The sequence below is a fragment of the Ursus maritimus genome, unplaced genomic scaffold (assembly GCF_017311325.1).
Source record: "Ursus maritimus isolate PB19 unplaced genomic scaffold, ASM1731132v1 scaffold_12, whole genome shotgun sequence".
Classification (NCBI taxonomy): Eukaryota; Metazoa; Chordata; class Mammalia; order Carnivora; family Ursidae; genus Ursus; species Ursus maritimus.
The window spans coordinates 2,226,203-2,246,655 of record NW_024423564.1 but is presented as its reverse complement, the minus strand read 5'-3'; the positions used below and the strand labels follow the sequence as shown (position 1 = coordinate 2,246,655).

General features: G+C 47.7%; 1 protein-coding gene across 4 annotated transcripts; it reads left to right on the top strand.

Moving 5' to 3' along the window:
* Positions 1–1,051: 1,051 nt before the first annotated feature.
* Positions 1,052–20,412, top strand: PRUNE1 (prune exopolyphosphatase 1). 4 transcript variants are annotated; one of them, XM_008695685.2, is made up of 8 exons: positions 1,157–1,403; positions 8,693–8,785; positions 9,320–9,522; positions 11,109–11,293; positions 12,401–12,559; positions 13,455–13,549; positions 15,472–15,630; positions 18,504–20,412. In XM_008695685.2, the coding sequence occupies exons 1-8, from the start codon at positions 1,365–1,367 to the stop codon at positions 18,930–18,932; spliced, it is 1,362 nt and encodes a 453-aa protein (XP_008693907.1). In that variant the 5' UTR covers positions 1,157–1,364; the 3' UTR covers positions 18,933–20,412. The 4 variants fall into 4 exon arrangements, with proteins under 4 accessions (XP_040482711.1, XP_008693907.1, XP_040482712.1 ...); XM_040626777.1 differs by lacking the exon at positions 15,472–15,630 and having other exon boundaries at positions 1,052–1,403; XM_040626778.1 differs by lacking the exons at positions 8,693–8,785; positions 9,320–9,522 and having other exon boundaries at positions 1,168–1,403.
* Positions 20,413–20,453: the final 41 nt, after the last annotated feature.

Below are 20,453 nucleotides of genomic sequence, written 5' to 3'. Positions count from 1 at the left end.
GGTTGGATTGGGGCTTTCTCGGTGGGTTTGGCAGGCCTTCGCTCTGGATCCACAGAGGCAGGGCCAAAGAGCATGATATTTGCATATTTACTCATTTAAAGTTAAAAAAAATCCTGCTGCTTTCCAGGCCCTTACTGTATCTTTTTTTTTCTTTCTTTCTTTCTTTCTTTCTTTTTTTGTTTTCTGGTCTAGAAATGGAACTGGTTGGGCTGTGCCCCGGTGGTGCAGAAGGTGTGGAAGACTCCCCAGGCTCTGGGAGGAGAGGCAGCAGGGAGAGAACCAGCTGCGCAAGCAGGAGATCCAATACCCCTGTGCTCTGGTCCTTGTTCCCAGCACAGGCCTCAGCTTCTCATGGGTCACCTCCTTTCAATTCTTGGGGGGGGGAGGGGCAGGAAAAGCTGGCAGTAAGAAATAAAGGGGTGGATCAATAAAGAAGGGGGCATTTGATGATGGGAGTACACTTATTTGCAGTACCCTGCACTATGGTGGGGCTGGAAGGTGGCAGTTAAGGGAGGTTGGAACCCAGCTCCACATTCTGAAGGGCCCTCCTAACTTGACTTACAGGGCGGCCGTAGGATGAAACTTCAAGCAACTCGGAAGGCTGAAAGGGCAGTTTGAACAATTAGGGAGGCAGGGAGCAAAAAACCCAGGTTACAACAGCCCAGGGAAAGGAAGAGACATTTGCCAAGGCTGTAGACCAACAGACTCCTGAGTTGTAAAGGAAGTAGCAGCAGGAATTGTCAAGAGACCGCAGGTATTAAGTAAAGAAGAGGTGTCAAAGATTATTCTAATGTTTTTATAACACGGACAGCAGAAAATTGGCCGCCATGGGTCAGTTTGGTAAAGGGGAGAATTCGAGAAAGGAGGACTAAGAACAGTTTTTGCCTTTTGTAATTTAAGATGTCAACCACATACTCGGTGTAACATATGGAAAGATGCTATAAGCCTCGCTCGGGAGGGAAAGTTCAGATGCCACAAACATAGGTTACTGTGACACATATACATTTTCTCTCAAATGAGTAATCTCGGAAAATTCTCCTTTCCTCCATTCTTGGGGCCATTTCGGAACTCCTGGACTACGTTTCCCAGGACGCCCTGCGCCACGCCCCTCTTCACGCCGCTGGGAAGGGGGTCCCGTGAGTCTCTGGGCGCAGAGCTCCGCCTCCGCCGCTGGGGGCGGGGCGACGTCAGACTCCAGGAGCGCCGGATTACGCACTTCCTCCGGGGGTTGGGGCCGAATCGCTGTGTGGCGGGTTCGAGTCCCGCCTCCTGACTTTCGCCCCTAGCTCCTGAGTCCCGGGCGGGGCGCATTCGCTTGGTAACCTCTCCACGGCCAGGGGCGGTGGCACACCTGGTACTTCACCATGGAGGACTACCTGCAGGGTTGTCGAGCCGCTCTGCAGGTAACGAATCTGTCTGTGATCGTAAGGAATGAAGCATGAGGTCCAGAAAAAACGAAGATTTGGGATCTGGGGAGCCCCAGTGCTGTGTGGGGAGGGAACACGGAATTGTGGGGAGGGGGCTTGGGATCAGATCAGGCTTGGGGCCGGAGGAGTGAGGAACGAGAACCTAGCTCTGGGGAATGCTGCTCAGTCTCCCGGTTTGGGGCTTCTGCCTTTGGGGTCTCCCCAAAAGCTGGGAGGAGGAATCGTGGGTCTGGGACCTGCATCTGAGCTTGTGCTCGCTGTCGCCTGGGTCAGTTCCGAGGGCTGTGCCGCCGCCTGTCGTGCCGCGCGAGGTGTATTTATCCCTTTCTCCCCGCCCCTCTTTCAGTTCACCACTCACCGGGCCTCCTTGGCCATTGGCCTCCAGCTGAGCCCCGGGGGTACAGGGAACCTGTGCCCCCGGCCTCATTGCCTCAGAAGAGCTGTTTCTGTCTGGCGGGCCGAGCTCATTCTAGAGTAGAGAACCATAACGTTTTACTTTAAATCTGTTCTGAAGCTACACATGCTCAATGCTGCGGGCATATCTGTTGTTGACCCAAAACTTGCATTCCTTTGCCTCCAGTTTTCTCCTTTGGCCTTAACGCACATAAATTACATAAGAATCCCCGGCCTAGAAGGGATAAGCGCAAAGTGTGTTTGGATTCAAAACTATAAGCTTGACTCCTGAATACTTTGTGGCTTATTTTTGGTGCTCTGAGCTAGTTGGAATCTCCCAGCCATGCTGACTTGTCAGGCAGCATTAGGCTGCTATTCCCAGTTAGCAGCAAAAAGCTGACAAGAGAGAGGCTCTAGGTCACCTGGCCCCCCTACTTCAAGTTACACTGCCCATGTGGAGACCTAGACAGATGGTTGACAATGCTTTCCTTTTGAAGTGTCTTAAACTCTGCAAATTCCCCTCGCCAGTAGATTCTGGTCTTTAACAAATCCTAAAAGTCACCTATTCCTTCTGCGGACTTGGCTGCTGGCATAAATGAAGTATAGGGGCAAAGGACAATTTTAATATTGCCAACTGCACCAAATTTTTCCTTGTGAAATACAAATTTGGGGAAAGTTGATTTAATGCATAGGGCAATTTGGAACCAATTCGATTGGTTACCCCTGATTTGCACCACTGGGAGCTCATCGGAGGACCAGTGAATCTTTGTGGCACTGTTCTGAGTGCAAAGCAGTTGGAATTTCTTCCCCCATTATAACCCGAAGGACGGGTCTCCTTTCCACCATTTGGTAAAGAGCCCTGGGACCCAAAATCTCACCAATGGTCTTTCATTGCATGCATCTGTCCTTTAGCGGCTGCGTGTTAGAGTCTCCCCAGGTTACAGCGTAGCTCCTACAGCAGTACGAAGCTGAAAAATAATGGATTTTTCCAGTATTGCTGGTATCCTGACCTTTTTTTTGCCTGGATTCATCTCCTAAGAAGCAAGATCTAGATCTTTCTTTTTCCAAACTTGTGAAGGTGAAGTTGTATCTTAGAGTTCTTCTTATCACACAGCCTAGCCAGGGCTGGGAGAAATGAGAAAATCGGACTCTAGAAATGTTAGTGGAGGTGCTGGTGGCAGGACATACAGGTGGTCGCCAACAATTTAGACAGCGTTTAATTACAGAAGGGGCAAATGCACACAGTGAAAAACCTAAATAACAAAAAAGATATGAAATGAAAAAGAACAAGATCTTTTTTCTTCTCCTCATCCGGTTCCCCAGAGGCTGCACTTTTGTTTCTTGTGTAAAGAAAGACATGATTGTCTAGACAGAGACTCTGCTAAGTGTGAGGGCTTCCGTTCAGCTATGTTAACTTTTCGGGAAATGTGAATGCTTGAGTTTTACACAGGATAGAGGCAGCTTATAACCAGCCAACTCTCCTGTTGATATCATTTTTTTCTCTGGCACCTGATACCAGAGAAATTTTCTACAGCCTCTGCCACAACGATAGTAGGATGTTCCATTTAAAAGAAATCCTGTGTAACTACAGGTCCTATTCATGGTGACTCATCTTTCACTAGTAGCGGGGGGAAAAACCTTTGCTTCAGGGTGGAGCCGCATTCAAGTGTAGGTATTCATTCCGCAGCCTTCAGATCATCTGTGCTGCTCAACGCGAGAGTGAGGCAGGAATCGGGAGTGGCTGGCTATCCTTCGGACACCACAGTCCTTTCAGTATCGCACCATGTTCTGTGCTGGGAGGGCTTCTCTGTCTCAGGCTCCCTGTCTCGTTTTTTTTCCTCCCTCATTAACTGTTTTGTAGAGGAGGCACCAGACCATATTCAGCCTCAGAAGGGAAGTGGTTGCCTTTGCCAGCCCTACAGCCCATCCTCGCTCCCCGCATTGAGGTCACAAAGAGCATCAGGATATAGTCATTGTGACTAGTGCGTTTGGGTGTTTTTTGGTTGGTTGGTTTCTTTGTTAGGAAGAAAAGTTTGTATTCCCTCGGGGCTCTCAGATTGTATTTCTTCCATCGGCAGCTCAGGTTTCCCCATGCTCTAAGTAGAGCTGTATCTGCCCTCCGCTCTTCCTCTGNGGGTCAGAAAAGCGAGGCTGTTTGGCTTGTGCTTTCGGCTGGTGGAGGATGGGGTGGGGGTGGGGGCTTAAGAGTTATACATGTTTTTCCTAAATGAAGAGGAGAAGGGTGCCTTCTAAGTCGGGCAGCCCAGGACAGTTTTAGTTTATTCGGGCATAACCATTTACTGCACCCCTTTTCATTCTCAAAGTGTCCCTGTTGTTTAGTCCCCGAAGTCATAAGCTCTATTCGAGATTAAGATACATGCCCATGAAAAGATAGCGAATTCCTTAAGGTAGGAGTTCCGTGCGAAAGCCACAAGGGCTGGAAGCTGGAGGTCTGGAGGAAGACGATTGCTCTGGCCTGGGTGGTCAGGGAAGGCGACACAGAGACGGTCTTTAGGTACCGTGAATGGACCGGGAGGGAGGGACGGGTAGAGAAAGGAGAAGAGGGAAGGCAGCTCATCTTTCCAACTATAGAGTAGGCACTTCCGGCCTATCTCATTTAATCCTTATAACAGCTTCATGAAATTGGTTACAGTATTATCATTTTTATTTATTTTTATTTATTTTTTTTAAAGATTTTATTTATTTGACAGAGAGAGACAAGCGAGAGAGGGAACACAAGCAGGGGGAGTGGGAGAGGGAGAAGCAGGCTTCCCGTCGAGCAGGGAGCCCCATGCGGGGCTCGATCCCGGGACGCTGGGATCATGACCTGAACCGAAGGCAGACGCTTAACGGCTGAGCCACCCAGGTGCCCCAGTGTTATCATTTTTAAAAACAAAAATGAGGCATAGAGAGGTCCAAGTCCCACAACAAGAAGCAGAGCCGGGGGGTGTGCGCCTGGGTGGCTCTATCGGTTGGACTTGGACGTCTTTGCAGGTCATGATCCTGGGGTCCTGGGATTGAGCCCCACATCGCATCCGGCTCCTTGCTCAGCGGGGAGCCTGCTTCTCCCTCTCCCTCTGTTGCTCCCCCTGCTTGTGCTCTCTCTCTCTGTCAAATAAATAAATAAAACCTTTAAAAAAAAAAAACAAACCAGCAGCAGCAGAGCCAGGATTCAACCCTAGTCTGTGGTCTCTTCAAATGGCAGTTGTGCTGCTTTCTGACAGAGAAGAACAAAGTGCGCCAAGGGCAGACCTGGGAGCATGCACAGCACGTTTTGTGGGTGGTGAGTAGACCGGACAGGCTGGGGTGATGGTGGGCCCCAGCAAGGAGAGGAAGGCCACCACAGCCCCTGCTCAGTCCTGTTCCAAGCCATGGCAAAAGTCCCAAAGGACTCCTTTTGTATTCATTCCTCTTGGATGCTCTCTAGGCTTGCCTGAGCAAGGGATGAGTTATTCACTTTCCTGTGGATTTCATTTCTCCTCAGAGTCACAGAGTTCTATGTGGTCCCTACGTTCTTTTTTTTTTTTTTTTTTTAAGATTTTATTTATTTATTCGACAGAGACAGAGACAGCCAGCGAGAGAGGGAACACAAGCAGGGGGAGTGGGAGAGGAAGAAGCAGGCTTATAGTGGAGAAGCCCGATGTGGGGCTCGATCCCATAACGCCGGGATCACACCCTGAGCCAAAGGCAGACGCTTAACCGCTGTGCCACCCAGGCGCCCCTGGTCCCTACGTTCTGCCTTTCTGCTTGGCCTTCTCTCCACTCTGGGGATCTGACCGGTCCTGATGCAGCGGAAGCAGCACTAATGTGAGGGACTTTGGGAAAGTTTCTTCGGGGGCCCAGCTCTAGGTCTGTCCCGCTTGCTCTGCCGTTTCTCCGTTCCTCGCCCCTTTTCTCTCCAGCGTCAGGACCATATGGCCGTGCGTGTTTATGACGCAGTGCCCTTTCTAGGGAGCGGGGGGCCCGCCTTACTGCTTCAGTGAGCACTTTATCTGCAGCTACTCACCTCAAGTGCTTTGTTGTCACTTTGGTCCGCAGCCATCTGGGCGGTTCTTGGTATCCAGGAAACAGGGGGGCTTTCTCTGGTACCAGGAGGAGGAATTGCAAGTTACAGGAGTTACTGTAGGACTGAATTCTCGTATTCTGTAGGAAAAGAGGTAATATTGAAAATCTCTGCTCTCCCCTACTGTTCAGTATGAGCGGGTCTGGGCTGCCACCCATGTAATGTAGGCTTAGAGAAATGGGTGCAGGGAAGAACCTAAGGGCGGACTTTCCCCAGAGGTCCTTTCTGCAAAACCTTGACAGGTAACCTCTGCCTTTTGTACTTCTCTGGAGGGTTGGGAATAGGAGATGTGGGAAAAGGTGGGTTTTGGTTTTGTTTTGTTTTTTTTATAGATTTTATTTATTCACTTGACAGAGAGAGAGCACAGCAGGGGGAGCAGCAGGCAGAGGGAGAGGGAGAAGCAGGCTCGCCTAGCAAGGAGCCCATGCTGGGCTCGATCCCAGGACCCTGGGATCATGACCTGAACCGAAGGCAGACGCTTAACGACTGAGCCACTCAGGTGCCCCAAAAGGTGGTTTAAAAACAAAAACCAGGGCGTTTGCCTGGCTCAGTCGGAAGAGCAAGTGACTCTTGATCTCTGGGTTGTGAGTTTGAGCCCCATGTTGGGTGTAGAGATTGACTTAAATAAATAAAACTTAAAAAAAAAAAACTCTATCTATTCACTGGATAGGGCAATTTATGCCACCAGAAGTCTTGTAAAATTGTACCTTTCTGGCTGTAGCTTTCTGGGGGAGGGAGGGGAGTGGGTAACAGCCAAATAGGTAAGATGAGTCTAGGTTTGCTGAGATTCCCTTTCCTTTTTTTTTTTTTTAAGATTTTATTTATTTATTTGACAGAGATAGAGACAGCCAGCGAGAGAGGGAACACAAGCAGGGGGAGTGGGAGAGGAAGAAGCAGGCTCATAGCGGAGGAGCCTGATGTGGGGCTCGATCCCACAACGCCGGGATCACGCCCTGAGCCAAAGGCTGACGCTTAACCGCTGTGCCACCCAGGCGCCCCAAGATTCCCTTTCCTCCTACAGTTACATTACTTGATAACTGTTGATTGCTATGTTTTGCTCCCCTGAACCCCTTTACTACTTTTTGAAACTCTTCCATCTAGCAAATCTTTCCTGATTGAAGAAGTCAGAGTGTTCGGATTTTCACCCGTCTGCAACCCAGTAGTTCTCAGCTTGTGGTGATTTTTGCCCCCTCCCCCTCTCCCCGGAATATCTGGCAAATCTGGAGACATTTTTGATTGTCATGCCTGAGGGTGCTACTGGCATCTAGTGGGTAGAGTCCGGGGATGCTGCCAGACGCCCTCCCTCGCACAGCACAGCCCCCACCCACAACAAAGAATGATCCAGTCCAAAATGCCAATAGTACTGAAATTAGGAGACTCTGCTATAACTGATGTTTCATTTTGTCTCTTACGCCTTCCTCTGTCAGAGGCAGGCTGAGATAGAAGTTCAAAAGTAAACTGGTAAGAGAGAATTCTTGTGCCTTAAGCTGAGCCATGGACTTCAGGGTCTCATTGTATCTGGCAGAATGCTCATTCCTGGAATGAAATAATAATTCCTTTTTTTTTCTTTTTTAAGATTTTTTATTTGTTTGTTTGTCAGAGAGAGAGCACAAGCAGGGGGAGCAGCAGGGAGAGGGAGAAGCAGACTCCCTGCTGAGCAGGGAGCCCGATGCAGGACTCGATCCCAGGACCCTGGGATCATGACCTGAACCAAAGGCAGACGCTTCATTGACTGAGCCACCCAGGCGTCCCTGAAATAATAATTCTTAAAGTACCTACCTCTTTGGGTTGTTTCGAAGATTAAATGGTTAGTTTATGCGTGTAAAAATATTAGAGCAATGCGTGGCACACTCAATAAAATAAATGTTTCCAAAGAAAGCAAAACCCTGCTTTGTCTCTGCTGTTGTGGGCACTGTGTTTTTAATGTATTTTATTTAAGACTCTGATAGCCAGGGAGATGCAAGGGAACAAGGTTAGTAACAGCAGATATCCTTCCTTCCACAGTTCTTATTACTAGCCGGACTTTTCAAAGCTTTGAAAATAAAAGTTCCAGGGCACCTGGCTGGCTCGTTGGGGCTTGCAGCTCTTGATCTCAGGCTCATGAGTTCGAGCCCCACATTTGGTGTGGAGATTATGTAAAAAATAATAATAAATGATAAAAACAAATTGTAAAAATAAAAGTTCCAGCAGCAGCAGCTGTTCTTGTTTTAATCTGAACCTGGTGGGGAAGGATCTGTGTCCTGGGTGGTGAGAGTGTTGTTGTATCTGGTTATCATAGGCTTCTCTGGGCTGGGGGAGTTTTCTTGGGCTGGATAACTGGATCGTGGGCTAGATTTTATTTTTCCGTTTATTTTCAAGAGCTCTTCACCTCTTATGATTTAGAACTGTAAGGATGCTTTTCCCTATTTTGAAAATGGCCGGGGTCGGGGAACAAACAACAAACGGGGGTTGACATGGCTCGACTACGTCAGCCACCTCAATTGCTCTACCTTTGATTTCTCGAGTGCCCAGAGAAGCATAAGAAGTTAGAGAATCATTTACTGCTGTTCTTCTTTAAGTTGGCAATCAAGGAGATGGTGTAGTAGAAGAAGGGGCACTCTTGTACTTATTGGATACATGTGGGATGCTTAGCTAAACATGGTTGGCCTCTCAGCCAATATCCTCATCCATGAAATGAGGACCTGTAAGATTATCTGACCTACCTCCTCTGTGAAAATCAGTGAGAAGAGGTGTGTGAAGCCCTGCTCACGTATAAGGTAAATGGAAATAGAGATGCTTCTGCTAGTGTCCCATTCTCCTTCCTCACCAGGAGTCCCGGCCGCTACACGTTGTGCTGGGAAATGAAGCCTGTGACTTGGACTCCATGGTGTCAGCTCTTGCCCTGGCTTTTTACCTGGCAAAGGTGAGTGCTTAGCAGCAGAGTCCCTTAGAACGAAAAGATCTGAATGCAAGACCCAGCTCTGCCACTTAACACTATTTGGTCTTGGGTCAGTTGAATTCCTTGACTTTGCTGAGTCTCGGGTCACTGTCTGTAGAATCTGAAATGATGCTATTTTGCAATGTTGCTGGGAGGGTCAATGAGTAAATGTATTCTGAAGGATTTGTAAATCATAAAGCAATATTCAAACAGTTGATTATTGAGTTCTTCTGGGTACCAGTGATCTCAGGCCCAGGTCAGCTCTTGAGGACTGATAATCCCTTCTCAGCAGCACCTGGAACTAGGTCTTTTCCACGAGTTATCTTGCTGACCTTCGTGTTATGCTAAGAGGGACAGATGGCAAGAGTTGTCCTTTTATTTGTATCAACTGGGTAATTGTGGCTTTGAGAAGGGCAGTGACTTACCCAAGATCACATCTCCTTTGGTCCCAATAATGTTGTTATTTTTCCTGTTTATTCCAAAACATTGCCATGTGTGCTTTTCACTTTCCTTATCCAGACAACAGAGGCTGAGGAAGTCTTTGTGCCAGTCTTAAATATAAATCGTTCTGAGCTACCTCTGCGAGGCGACAATGTCTTCTTCCTTCAGAAGATTAACATTCCAGAGTCCCTCTTGATTTTCCGGGATGAGATTGACCTCCATGCCTTGCACCAGGCCGGCCAACTCACCCTTATCCTTGTTGACCATCATGTCTTACCCAAGTAAGTAGAAGGAAGTTAAGCTGATTTTTATCGCGTGCCATGTTGAGCTCTGATGAGTAAGAAATAAAGAGAGGAAGAAAGAATTTCTGCTCTCAGGGATCTCACAGGCTAATTATAATTGCTGGGTTATCTCAGATGTAGAAAATCAACAGAAAATGTCAGTTCTCCAGTTATCCAAGTAACAAAAAGAAATAGAAACATGATATGGTCAAACTAAAGGAGAACTCAGAAATCATTTAAATCTCCCTTTGGTATCATTATTTTGTGGCAGATTTGTTGTTATAGAAGCCTTTGAATAGTGGTTGCAACTCTATTTTTAATATTTAAAAAGCAAGGGGCGCCTGGGTGGTGCGGTTGTTAAGCGTCTGCCTTCGGCTCGGGGCGTAGTCCCGGCGTTCTGGGATCGAGCCCCACATCGGGCTCCTCCGCTGGGAGCCTGCTTCTTCCTCTCCCACTCCCCCTGCTGTGTTCCCTCTCTCGCTGGCTGTCTCTCTCTCTCTGTCAAATAAATAAAATCTTTAAAAAAAAAAGAAAAGCAAAATTGTTCCCTCCATAAGGCAATATCTCGTTAGTTGCACTGTGCGGGGTGGTGGAAGTGTGTGGTAACCGGCACTCCAGAGGACAAGAGGCGCACGAAGGACGGGGCGTTAAATATGCTCAAAGGGAGTGGAGGGTGTGAGGAGGAAAGGTTTCCTAAGAGATCTGACCCTTGATCTCACTCTTGAGTGTTTGCTCCTGGAGTGGGGAGGTGAGGGAGTTAGGAAGCGCATCCAGGTGGGGAAAGGAATTAATATAAGCAAAGGCAGGCAGGCCTGAAATAGCATGGTGAATTGGGAGAACTGGGATTTGTTTTGCATGGCTGGAGCATAAAATGTGACGGAGAAGTAGAACAGAGGAAGAGGTGAGACTAGGGAGGTCGGTGGGGGCCAGATCATGGAGACCCTGTGGCACTAGACTTGATGTTAGGGTCGTGGGGAACTATTGTGAGTTATATTTATTCCAGATCCAAACAGAATCAAATCTGCATTTTTCAAATGATCATTCAGCAGCTTTGTGGAGGACAGCTTGGGGGGCCCGAGATCAGGAGTAGGTCTTTGGTTAGGAAACTGTTGGAATAATCCAGGTGAGAGAGATTGAGGACCTAGAATAAGGCAGTAGCAGAGCTTTGAAAGGAGGGGATGGATTCGGATTAAGATAGAAGCCTTGGGGGGGGGAGAGAAGCCATAGAATCTGGTGAACTGCATGGAATTTGGGTATTAAGTGGATTGAGATGACAGGAGAGACTTAGACGTTGGATGCCAAGGGTGTGTCAATCAGAAAGGCAACTCGGAAGGACATCAAATACGCAGATAAGGTACTTGTAGCCGATACTTCACCAAATTCACTTATCCACTATTTAAAGATGACTTCAGTTACAACATGAAAGAGAAGAATTGAGAACAGTGAGGCAGAGGTAGACGTGCCCAAAGTTCTGAATGTTTGCCCAAAGTGTGCATTTTCCTTAGGGTGGAGATTTGGTTAGAACGGGCTGGAGCGCCCCCACCTACCTTTCTTTCTCTTTTCCCCACACCCGCTTTCCCACACAGAGGTGACGCAGCCCTGGAGGAGGCGGTAGCGGAGGTGCTAGACCATCGGCCCGTCGAGCACCAGCACTGCCCTCCCTGCCACGTTTCCGTGGAGCTGGTGGGGTCCTGCGCTACGCTGGTGACCGAGAGAATCCTGCAGGGGGCGCCAGAGATCTTGGACAGGCAAACTGCAGCCCTTCTGCACGGTAAGGTTGGCTTTAGGGTTAGGAGAGTGAAAGTCTTTTTTTTTTTTTAAGTCTAGTTCCTCGTTCTTTTTTTTTTTTTTTTTTTTTTTAAGATTTTTATTTGTTTGTTTGTCAGAGAGAGAGCGAGCGAGCACAAGCAGGGGGAGCAGGAGAGGGAGAAGCGGGCTCCCTGCTCAGTAGGGATTCTATCCCAGGATGCTGGGATCGTGACCTGAGGTGAAGGCAGACACTTAACCGACTGAGCCACCCAGGCACCCTGAGAGTGGGAAGGTCTAGACTTCCAGCTTGATCATAGCCTCTGCAAGCTATCCTGTCATTTCAAAGGCTGGGTCCTTTCAGGGGACAATTAGGCATTAAAAGGCTATGGTGAGGGGCGTCTGGGTGGCTCAGTCGTTAAGCGTCTGCCTTTGGATCAGGTCATGGTCCCAGGGTCCTGGGATCAAGCCCCACATCAGCTCCCTGCTCAGCGGGAAGCCTGCTTCTCCCTCTCCCACTCCCGCACTCTCTCGCTGTCTCTCTCTGTGTCAAATAAATAAATAAAACCTAAAAAAAAAAAAAAAGGCTGTGGTGAAAGCAGAAAGGAAGCACAGGACAACAGACCTAGAAGCTGCCTGCTGCAGAATTATATGATGGGAAGAGAAGCAGCCAAAGAAGCAGGGAACAGATTCTAACACCATTCCTATCCAAGAGGTAGTTACATGACCTTGAGCAAGTTTCTTAACCTTTCTTGTTCTCATGTTCTCCATTTGTAAAAAAAAAAAGAGTGAGAGAGAGAGAATTGGACTAGACTATCTCTTCTGACTTCTAAGTTTCTTTAATGGAATTTGGCCTGCAGAAGGGAGGTCATCTCTCTCTGACTTGGTTTCAAGATCTCTGAGGATTGGGGTGCTCAGGCACCCTTTCTGCCTTTCCCCCATTTTCCTGCCTACATTTTAATTTGGATTTGGGAGGTCTTACTCAAGACATAGTCCCAGTTTCTTGTTTCGTTTTCAGTGAGTTTGCCACACGGTCTTCTCTGTATTATGTCCATCTGGCTTGAGGGTTATGTGTGTTCTAGTGATCGGGAATGGAAGGACATAGGATTTGAGTTCTGTCTCGTCTCCACAGGAACAATCATCCTGGATTGTGTCAACATGGACCTGAAAGTTGGAAAGGCAACCCCAAAAGACAGCAAATATGTGGAGAAACTGGAGTCCCTCTTCCCAGATCTGCCCAAGAGAAATGACATCTTTGACTCTCTACAAAAGGCAAAGTTTGATGTATCAGGTATGAGGCAGTAAACTGACTTCTCTCCCTTCCACGGGAGGAAACAGGGGTGAGACTTGTTCATTGTATCCTCACCCTCCTCCTCTTTCTTCCTTTTTTTTAAGAGAGAAAGAGAGGGAGCCAGTGCGCAGAGTAGGGGAGGGAGAGAAAATCCTAAGTAGGCTCCACGCTCAGCACGGAGCCCAAAGTGGGCTCAATCTCGTGACCCTGAGATCAAGACCTGAGCCAGAATCAAGAGTCTGCTGCTGAACTGACTGAGCCGCCCATGCGCCCTGATGGCTCATTGTGTTCTGGAATGCCATTAAAACAGTTTCAGAGCATGCATAATGCTTTCAGCTTTAGAGCAGAGAGAACCGAGGTAGAATGCGGGTCTGATCGTGAACTCGTGGACCATTTACTAGATCGTTGTATCCTGGCTGTTGGGTAGGAAGAAGAGGGATGTATGAGTGTCAGGTTTCTGGTCTAATCAGAGAACATAGGTACATAGGTAAAATCTGCTGAAGGAATACCAAATCATCTGAGTGAGGTCTAGGTGATTGTTTAGGGAAACAGAAGAAACATGGAGGGTGAACATACAAAGCCAAAGAAGAAGAAAAAAAAATTCCGTAATTTTTTACCCAGATACCACCTGTTGACATAAAAGGAAAGCGAAGTGCCACATGTTCTTGTAGAAAGTCAAAACTATGCAGAAAGGGGAAATGGCAACTATTGTGACTCAGTTATTTAAAATAATTTTTTATTACATAATTACATTGTTGGTTATTGCCCCTATTCATTACCCCCAAAGAGAGGCTGTGTTTTTCCTCATCCTTGACCCGTCTAGGTGTCCTCACCTTCCTGGTCTGGGGACCCTGGGCTCTCTTGTTTGACCCCTGGTCTCACATCCTTTGTCTAGGACTGAGCACTGAGCAGATGCTGAGAAAGGACCAGAAGACCATCTCCAGACAAGGCACCAAGGTGGCCATTAGTGCAATATATATGGATTTGGAGGTAAAAGCAAGGTGCAGTTGTGGGTGGGGAGAGAAAGCCCGCAGTTATGTGCATAACCGTGCCCCTCACTCCTAGCTCCCCTCTGTAATCTGTCTTGTACCTATGTACCTTTTGTCATGTCTGCTGTCACTCCCACAGTCTATGACCTCTCACTGCACCACCATGATAGGCTGTATAGTGGTTTCCCTGCTTCTGCTTTTGCACCCTACAAACCATTCTCCCCACAGCAGCCAGAGTGATCTCTTTATGAGATGTAAACCCGAAAAAAAACGACAAAACAAAAAAGATGTAAGTCGATCACATCAGCCCTCTCCCTCAGCTGCCTTTTCATTGCATTCCTTTTTTTTTTAAAATATATTTATTTATTTATTTATCAGAGAAAGAGAGAGCGCACACGTGTGAGCACACAGTCGGGAATCGGGAGACAGAGAGAGGGAGAAGCAGACCCCCTGCTGAGCAGGGTTCCCAACGCAGGGCTCCATCCCAGGACCCTGGGATCATGACCTGAGCTGAAGGCAGATGCTTAACCGACTGAGCCACCCAGGCGCCCCTCATTGCATTCCTAATAGAATGTAAAGGCCCTGCTGTGGTTTAGAGGGCCCTCCTTGATCTGGCCCTCGTCTCTCTCTCTCTGACCTCGAGTCCTTCCAGCCCCACTCCCACACTCACGGTGTTGCACCCATACTAATTTTCTTTCTGTTCTGTGGAACCATTAAGCTCATTCCCACCTCAGAGCCTTTGCACTGGCTTTTCCCTTTGCAGAGCTGGCTCTTTCTTATCACTCAGGTCTTAATTCAGATGTCTCCTCTTTTAAGAGGTTTTTCCTGACCACTGTAACTGACATAATATCCTCTGCACTCAAAAATCTCTAACGATTATTGAATTTTGTTCGTAGAACTTAATGGACTAAAATAATCAATTACATGGTTTCCTTGTTTATTGTCTATATTCCTCTGGTAGTTTATCAGCTTTACCGGGGTGGGACCCTGTTTCTTTTGTTTCTGCTGTATCTCTAGCACCTTTGGCAGCGCCTGGCAGCAGTGGGTGCTCAGTGAATTTTGTTGAGTGGGTGACTGAATAGAACTTTGATAATGGTATTTTACTGCCTGGTTCCATGTCATATTGATGTAAATCATTTGACAACCCGATCTGAACACATTCCCTCATAGTCTGTACAGATTTCTGCTGAATACTATGTAAAAATACTAAATAATTTCAATAAAACAAAGGAGCCCGGTCTCCTCCCTCGCTGCCTCATTTGAGAAACAAACATAAGAACAGAGAAGGCTTGCCAAGTAGCATAAATTGACACAGTACAAATCGACACATTAGAAATGCCAAGGATAGAGCAAAGCCCTGATCTGAAATAGCTGGTGGTATTGCTCAGTAGAGAAAATACTACATGAGACTTTGGAGAAGAGCTGAGATTGGCAAAGAACGAAGAGCCAAGGATACGGTTGTCCTGTGTCTGTTGTTACTTGTATGCCCCCATTGTTCGGTTTTAGAATAAAAATACCTCCGAGGCAAAGGCCTTGCGTGTCTGATGGCAAGAGCAGGAGAGCCTTGGACATGCCAGGCGTATTCCATACATGATCATATGCTGTAAGTTTTAAAACAATCACATTTGGTAAAGGTTTTATCCTCATTTTACAAATGAGGAAACTTAACTGCAAGGAGATTAATGTAAGTCCTTGATAGAGCTGATTGCAAGCCAATTCTGTCTGAACCCAAAACCTGTATTCTCCCTGTTCTATGTACTGCTTCCCAGGACATAGGTAACACAGTAAATATGAGATACCTTTTTTATGGAGTACAAGCCCCAGGTTAACATGGAAAGAAGCCCCTTGTGAGCATGTTTTGTTGCTGGTGACAAGGAGGAGCCAGCTGTAGCCCTTATCACTGCCTCGTTTCTTCTCTTTCAGGCCTTTCTGCAGAGGTCTGGCCTCATTGCAGATCTCCATGCTTTCTGCCAGGCTCACAACTGTGATGTTCTGGTCACCATGACTATCTTTTTCAACACTCACAATGAGCCAGTGCGGCAGCTGGCTATTTTCTGTCCCCATGCAACACTCCGAATGAAGGTGAGTCTGTCCCTTCTCCAGCCTGAGGTCCCTACAGAGCTCTGCTTGTAAGCACCAGCCTGTGCTGTAAAGACCTGTCCTTGGGGAGAACCTGGGTGGCTCAGTCTGTTGAGTGTATTATATGACCCTTGATTTCCGCTCAGGTCTGACCTCATGGTTTGTAGGGTGGAGCCCCCTATCAGGCTCAGTGCTCAGTGGGAGGTCTGCTTGAGATTCTCTCCCTCTGCCCCTCCCCTCCTCGTGCAGGCACACAGATGCTCTTGCACGCTCTCTTTCTCTCTTTCTCAAATAAATAAATTAGTCTTTAAGAAAAAAAAAGATCAGGGGCGCCTGGGTGGCACAGCAGTTAAGCGTCTGCCTTCGGCTCAGGGCGTGATCCCGGCGTTGTGGGATCGAGCCCCACATCAGGCTCTTCTGCTATGAGCCTGCTTCTTCCTCTCCCACTCCCCCTGCTTGTGTTCCCTCTCTCGCTGGCTGTCTCTATCTCTGTCAAATAAATAAATAAATAAATAAAATCTTTAGAAAAGAAAAAAAAAAGATCTGTCCTTGGTTCTGGTTTTTTTGTTTTGTTTTTGTTTTTTGTTTTTGTTTTTTTAAAGGTTTTATTTATTCATTTGAGAGAGAGTCAAAGAGAGAGCATAAGCCAGGGGGAGAGGCAGGAGGAGAGGGAGAAGCAGGCTCCCCACTGAGCTGGGAGCCCAACAGGGGGCTCGACATGGGGCTCTATCCTAGGACTTGGAGATCATGACCCGAGCTGAAGGCAGGAGCTCAACCATCTGAGCCACCCAGGCACCCCTTGGTTCTTGTATTTACACAGAAGTCCCTTGACCTATTTCCAGAATCTTCCCTCCTTGCTTTTCCCCATTCTCTCTATATGTGAATATCCTTAATCATACTGTTGAGAAAGAAAGATTCCAAAGAAAATTAGAGACATAGTTCCTGTTTAGAAGGACCTTGAAATCGGATTAAAAAGCAGTGTTATAAATCTGGAGTTTAAACTCAGTTCTTGGTCTAATCATTAATTCCTCATCCCTGAAAATCAGTCCCTTTCTTTTTACCCTATTGCCTTGAAAATCGGAAACACGAGAGAAGCCTTTTCTACTACTTAACGATGCAGGGAGGAACTACTAACTCTGTAGAGAAGGAATCCAAGAGCAGGTTTGTTTTCTTCCCTCATCTGTTTGGCCACTCTTCCCTGTCTTTTCCTCTGTTGGTTACTGATTAGCCCAGGGAAGAATTTAGAAGTGGGCTTAAGACAGTCCAGGAATGTTTGGGGTTTCCTGGGCTGTGTGAGGACTGCCAAAGACTGGTCTGCATACAGTGAGCTAATCTTTTGCATCCATAGAAGGTATGTCACCCTTTCTTCTTTTCTGGAAGCAAATGTAATTTCATTCAGTGGAAGGTAGTTTGGCACTGTGGAAAGAACTACAGCTTTATTTATTTATTTGACAAAGTGCGCGCACACAAGCAGGGGGAGCAGCAGGCAGAGGGAGAGGGAGAAGCAGACTCCTTGCTGAGAGGGAGCCCAATTCGGGGCTTGATCCCTGGATCCCAGGATCATGACCTGAGCTGAAGGCAGACGCTTAACCAGCTGAGCCCCCTGGGCGCCCCAAGAACCACAGCTTTAGAAGGCAGACGCCCCAGATTTGCCACTTACCTGCTCCTTGAGCTCAGGCAAGTCAGTTGGCTTCTGAGTCTGTACACGGCATAATAACACCCGCTGGTTAGTCCGATGTGATCCTGAAACACAAGAGTGTGCGGAAAGCACATTGCTGGGCACAGAGTAGGCACTCAGCCAACGGCGGCTCTTCCTCATCATGTCATGGAGGAAAGGGTGCTTTGGCCGTAAGAAGTGCCTCCTGCCTTCCAGAATGTCCCCGCCTTCTCCCCACCACATCCCGTCTGTGCTGTCCTCTGAAGCTATGCAGATAGCTGAAGGCTCCCCCACTGCACCCCTCTTCTCACAGTGTGCCCTACCTTCTCCTCTTCCTCCTGTGGTAGAAATGATAGAAAAAGAGTGATTTAGAACGCTGGCTTTGGGGGCGCCTGGGTGGCTCACTGGTTGGGCGTCTGCCTTCGGCTCAGGGCGTGATCCCGGCGTTCTGGGATCGGGTCCCACATCGCGCTCCTCCGCTGGGAGGCTGCTTCTTCTCTCCCACTTCCCCTGCTTATGTTCCCTCTCTCGCTGGCTCTCTCTCTCTCTCTGATAAATAAATAAAATCTTAAAAAAAAAAAAAAAAAAGAACACTGGCTTTGGTGGCAGACCTGGGTTCAAGTGTCAGCTTTGCTTCATTCAAACTATGACCTTAGGCAAGTTACTTAATCCATCTAAGCCTCTGTTTCCCTACCTATAAATGAGGGCACTGCTAATACCGATCTTATAAGGTAGCGGTGACGATTAGATGAGAGGGTATTTGTAAATGGTCAGACTCGGCACCATGCCTGGCATTCCTTCTCCCCCCGCTTTGATCTGTTCCTTCTTTCTGCCTCTGTCTTGCCCCTGACCTCAGCCTAGATGCTTGTCCCCTTGCAGCTAAGGATGGAGATCAAGTTTTTAAGCGCTTGAAACAACCCCAGGTCCTGGGTTGTGGTTGAGAGTCTCCTATCATCTACGTGATTTTGCTCAAGATATTAATCTCTTCAGGCTTCGGTTTACTTATCAAAAAAACGAAATATGATCTCAAATGTTTCTTCTGTTTCCCAATACTATGTGTGTATTAGCTAATGTGCCTTTTTTTGAAGCAATAGTATTGAACTCTGGATGATTTAATTTAAAAAAAAATGTTTTCTCTGTCAGAGAAGCCTCTAACTTAGAAACCGCAGCTGTTTCTTCCCCACCTTATGTACCATCTCCTGTCTTGTCCCCTCTTTAGATCTGTGGAGTGCTGGAACGCTCCCACTCTCCATCCCTGAAGCTGACCCCTGCCCCAAGCACCCACCCTCACCTCCAAGCCTATCTTCAGGGCAACACCCAGGTCTCTCGGAAGAAACTTCTGCCTCTGCTCCAGGAGGCCCTGTCAGCATATTTTGACTCCATGAAGATCCCTTCAGGACAGCCTGAGACAGAGGGTGTGTGCAGGGAGCAGGCAGACAAGGAATTGGACAGGGCAGGTAACTCCCTGGTTCCAGGACTGAGTCAAGATGAGGAGGAGCCGCCACTGCCCCCCACGCCCATGAACAGCTTGGTGGATGAGTGCCCTCTGGATCAGGGGCTGCCTAAACTCTCAGCCGAGGTCATCTTTGAGAAGTGCAGTCAGATCTCGCTGTCACAGTCGACTGCTGCCTCCCTGTCTAAGAAGTGACTGCTGGGAGGGGACAGGCCGGTGAGAGGTTGCTTGAACCACTTAAATGCATGTTTTGAGATGTGTCGGCGGTTCCATCTTCATGGCTCTGGGATCTGGTGTACTGTGTTCATGAACCGGGGAGAAGAAAGAAGTGAAAGAAAACAGCTGCTTTAGGGATGGCTTCCTGCCTTTTCCCCAGATCTCTACCAATCAGACAAATTGTATTATTTGATTCAGTTCCTCAAAGCTGCGCTGACTCTCCTGTATTTCCTTTGCGAGGGCTACAGTGTGATACCCGCACAGTCCAGCAGAGCGGCTCAAGGTGTACCCCCGAAGTGCCCTCAGTAAGGCTCTGTAACAGAACCAGTATCTCTCATGGAAACAAACATTCATTGTCTCCGTGTATTCATTTATTCTCTTACTCCTTCAAGTATCTATTAAATGCCTACTTTCAGCTAGATAGAAAATAGAGTGTGCTTTGCCAACTCCTATTCCGTTTTCAGCTTTCAGCAGAATCCAGCTCCATGATTCCTCTTTCTGTGCCCAGTTAGGTGACGGTAGCTGCGACCAAGATGGCTACATTTGTATTCTGAGCTGATTATGACTCTTTTAAGATCGTTGGGGAGCAGTTAAGAGACCATTATCTTCTTTCCTGGTCCCTGGCTCTCAGTTTCTTTGGGTCCCTCAGTCCCAGAGCCACAGGGACCCCAAAAAGACCCAGAAAACCCCTGGTGCTTGAGAGTTCGGGAGACACCCAGGAAAGCCTTACGACCACATAGGCGCTCTTCCCAAAAGGCAGAAGAACTGCACTGAGAGCCCGGCTCTGGGCCCTGCCTTAGCGGCCCAGCAATTTCTTGTCCATCCTGTTCTCTTCTCGCTCATACTGAAAGGAAGTATGGAGTTCTAATACTGACAGCCGTGAATCGTGTGTCTCTTGGTAAGACACTTGATTTCTCTAGGCCTCATTCGCCCCATCTGTAAAACTAAGGATTTGGGCTGGATGTTCTCTGGTATTCTGTGATCTGCCTCTTGTTGCCGCCGCTTCTCTCCCTGCTTCTCTGTGTTTGTTTGTTTCTGTTCTCCCTGGGAACACTCAGGGTGGCTGAACTGTGTATTTATATGTGATTGTACCAAGGGCCTCAGCCTCATGTAGCATGTACAGGGGTGTGACTCCTACTGCAGTGACCCAGCAGAGAACTCCCCCCGCCAACTTGTTTGCATGTGTGGGGTCTCCCTTTCCCCTTTCTCCTACCCCACAGCCCAACCTCATGTAAGTCGCCAGCAGTTCCCCTGAACGGTGGGGTGTGTGAGACAGTTTTGGCATGATGTCTTCAGTACGAGGGGCATGGTGTGACTTCACTTCTAGGGGATGATGTCTGTAGCCATTGGAAGGTAAGAATAGTGGTGTGATTACTGAACCAAAGGAATTTATGTTTTGTAACTTGGGTACTTTATTTTGCATTTTGTTAAAGTATTAAATACATTTTTTTTTCCTGTTTGGGGTCTTACTGTCTCTTTTTACACTACGATCGGGCCTTT

Bases quoted from the DNA above. Each gene is read 5' to 3' on its own strand.
- PRUNE1 (XM_008695685.2), top strand. From the start codon at position 1,365: ATGGAGGACTACCTGCAGGGTTGTCGAGCCGCTCTGCAG. The intron at 9,523-11,108 runs GTAAGTAGAAGG...TTTCCCACACAG, and splicing joins GACCATCATGTCTTACCCAA to AGGTGACGCAGCCCTGGAGG. The intron at 15,631-18,503 runs GTGAGTCTGTCC...TCCCCTCTTTAG, and splicing joins ATGCAACACTCCGAATGAAG to ATCTGTGGAGTGCTGGAACG.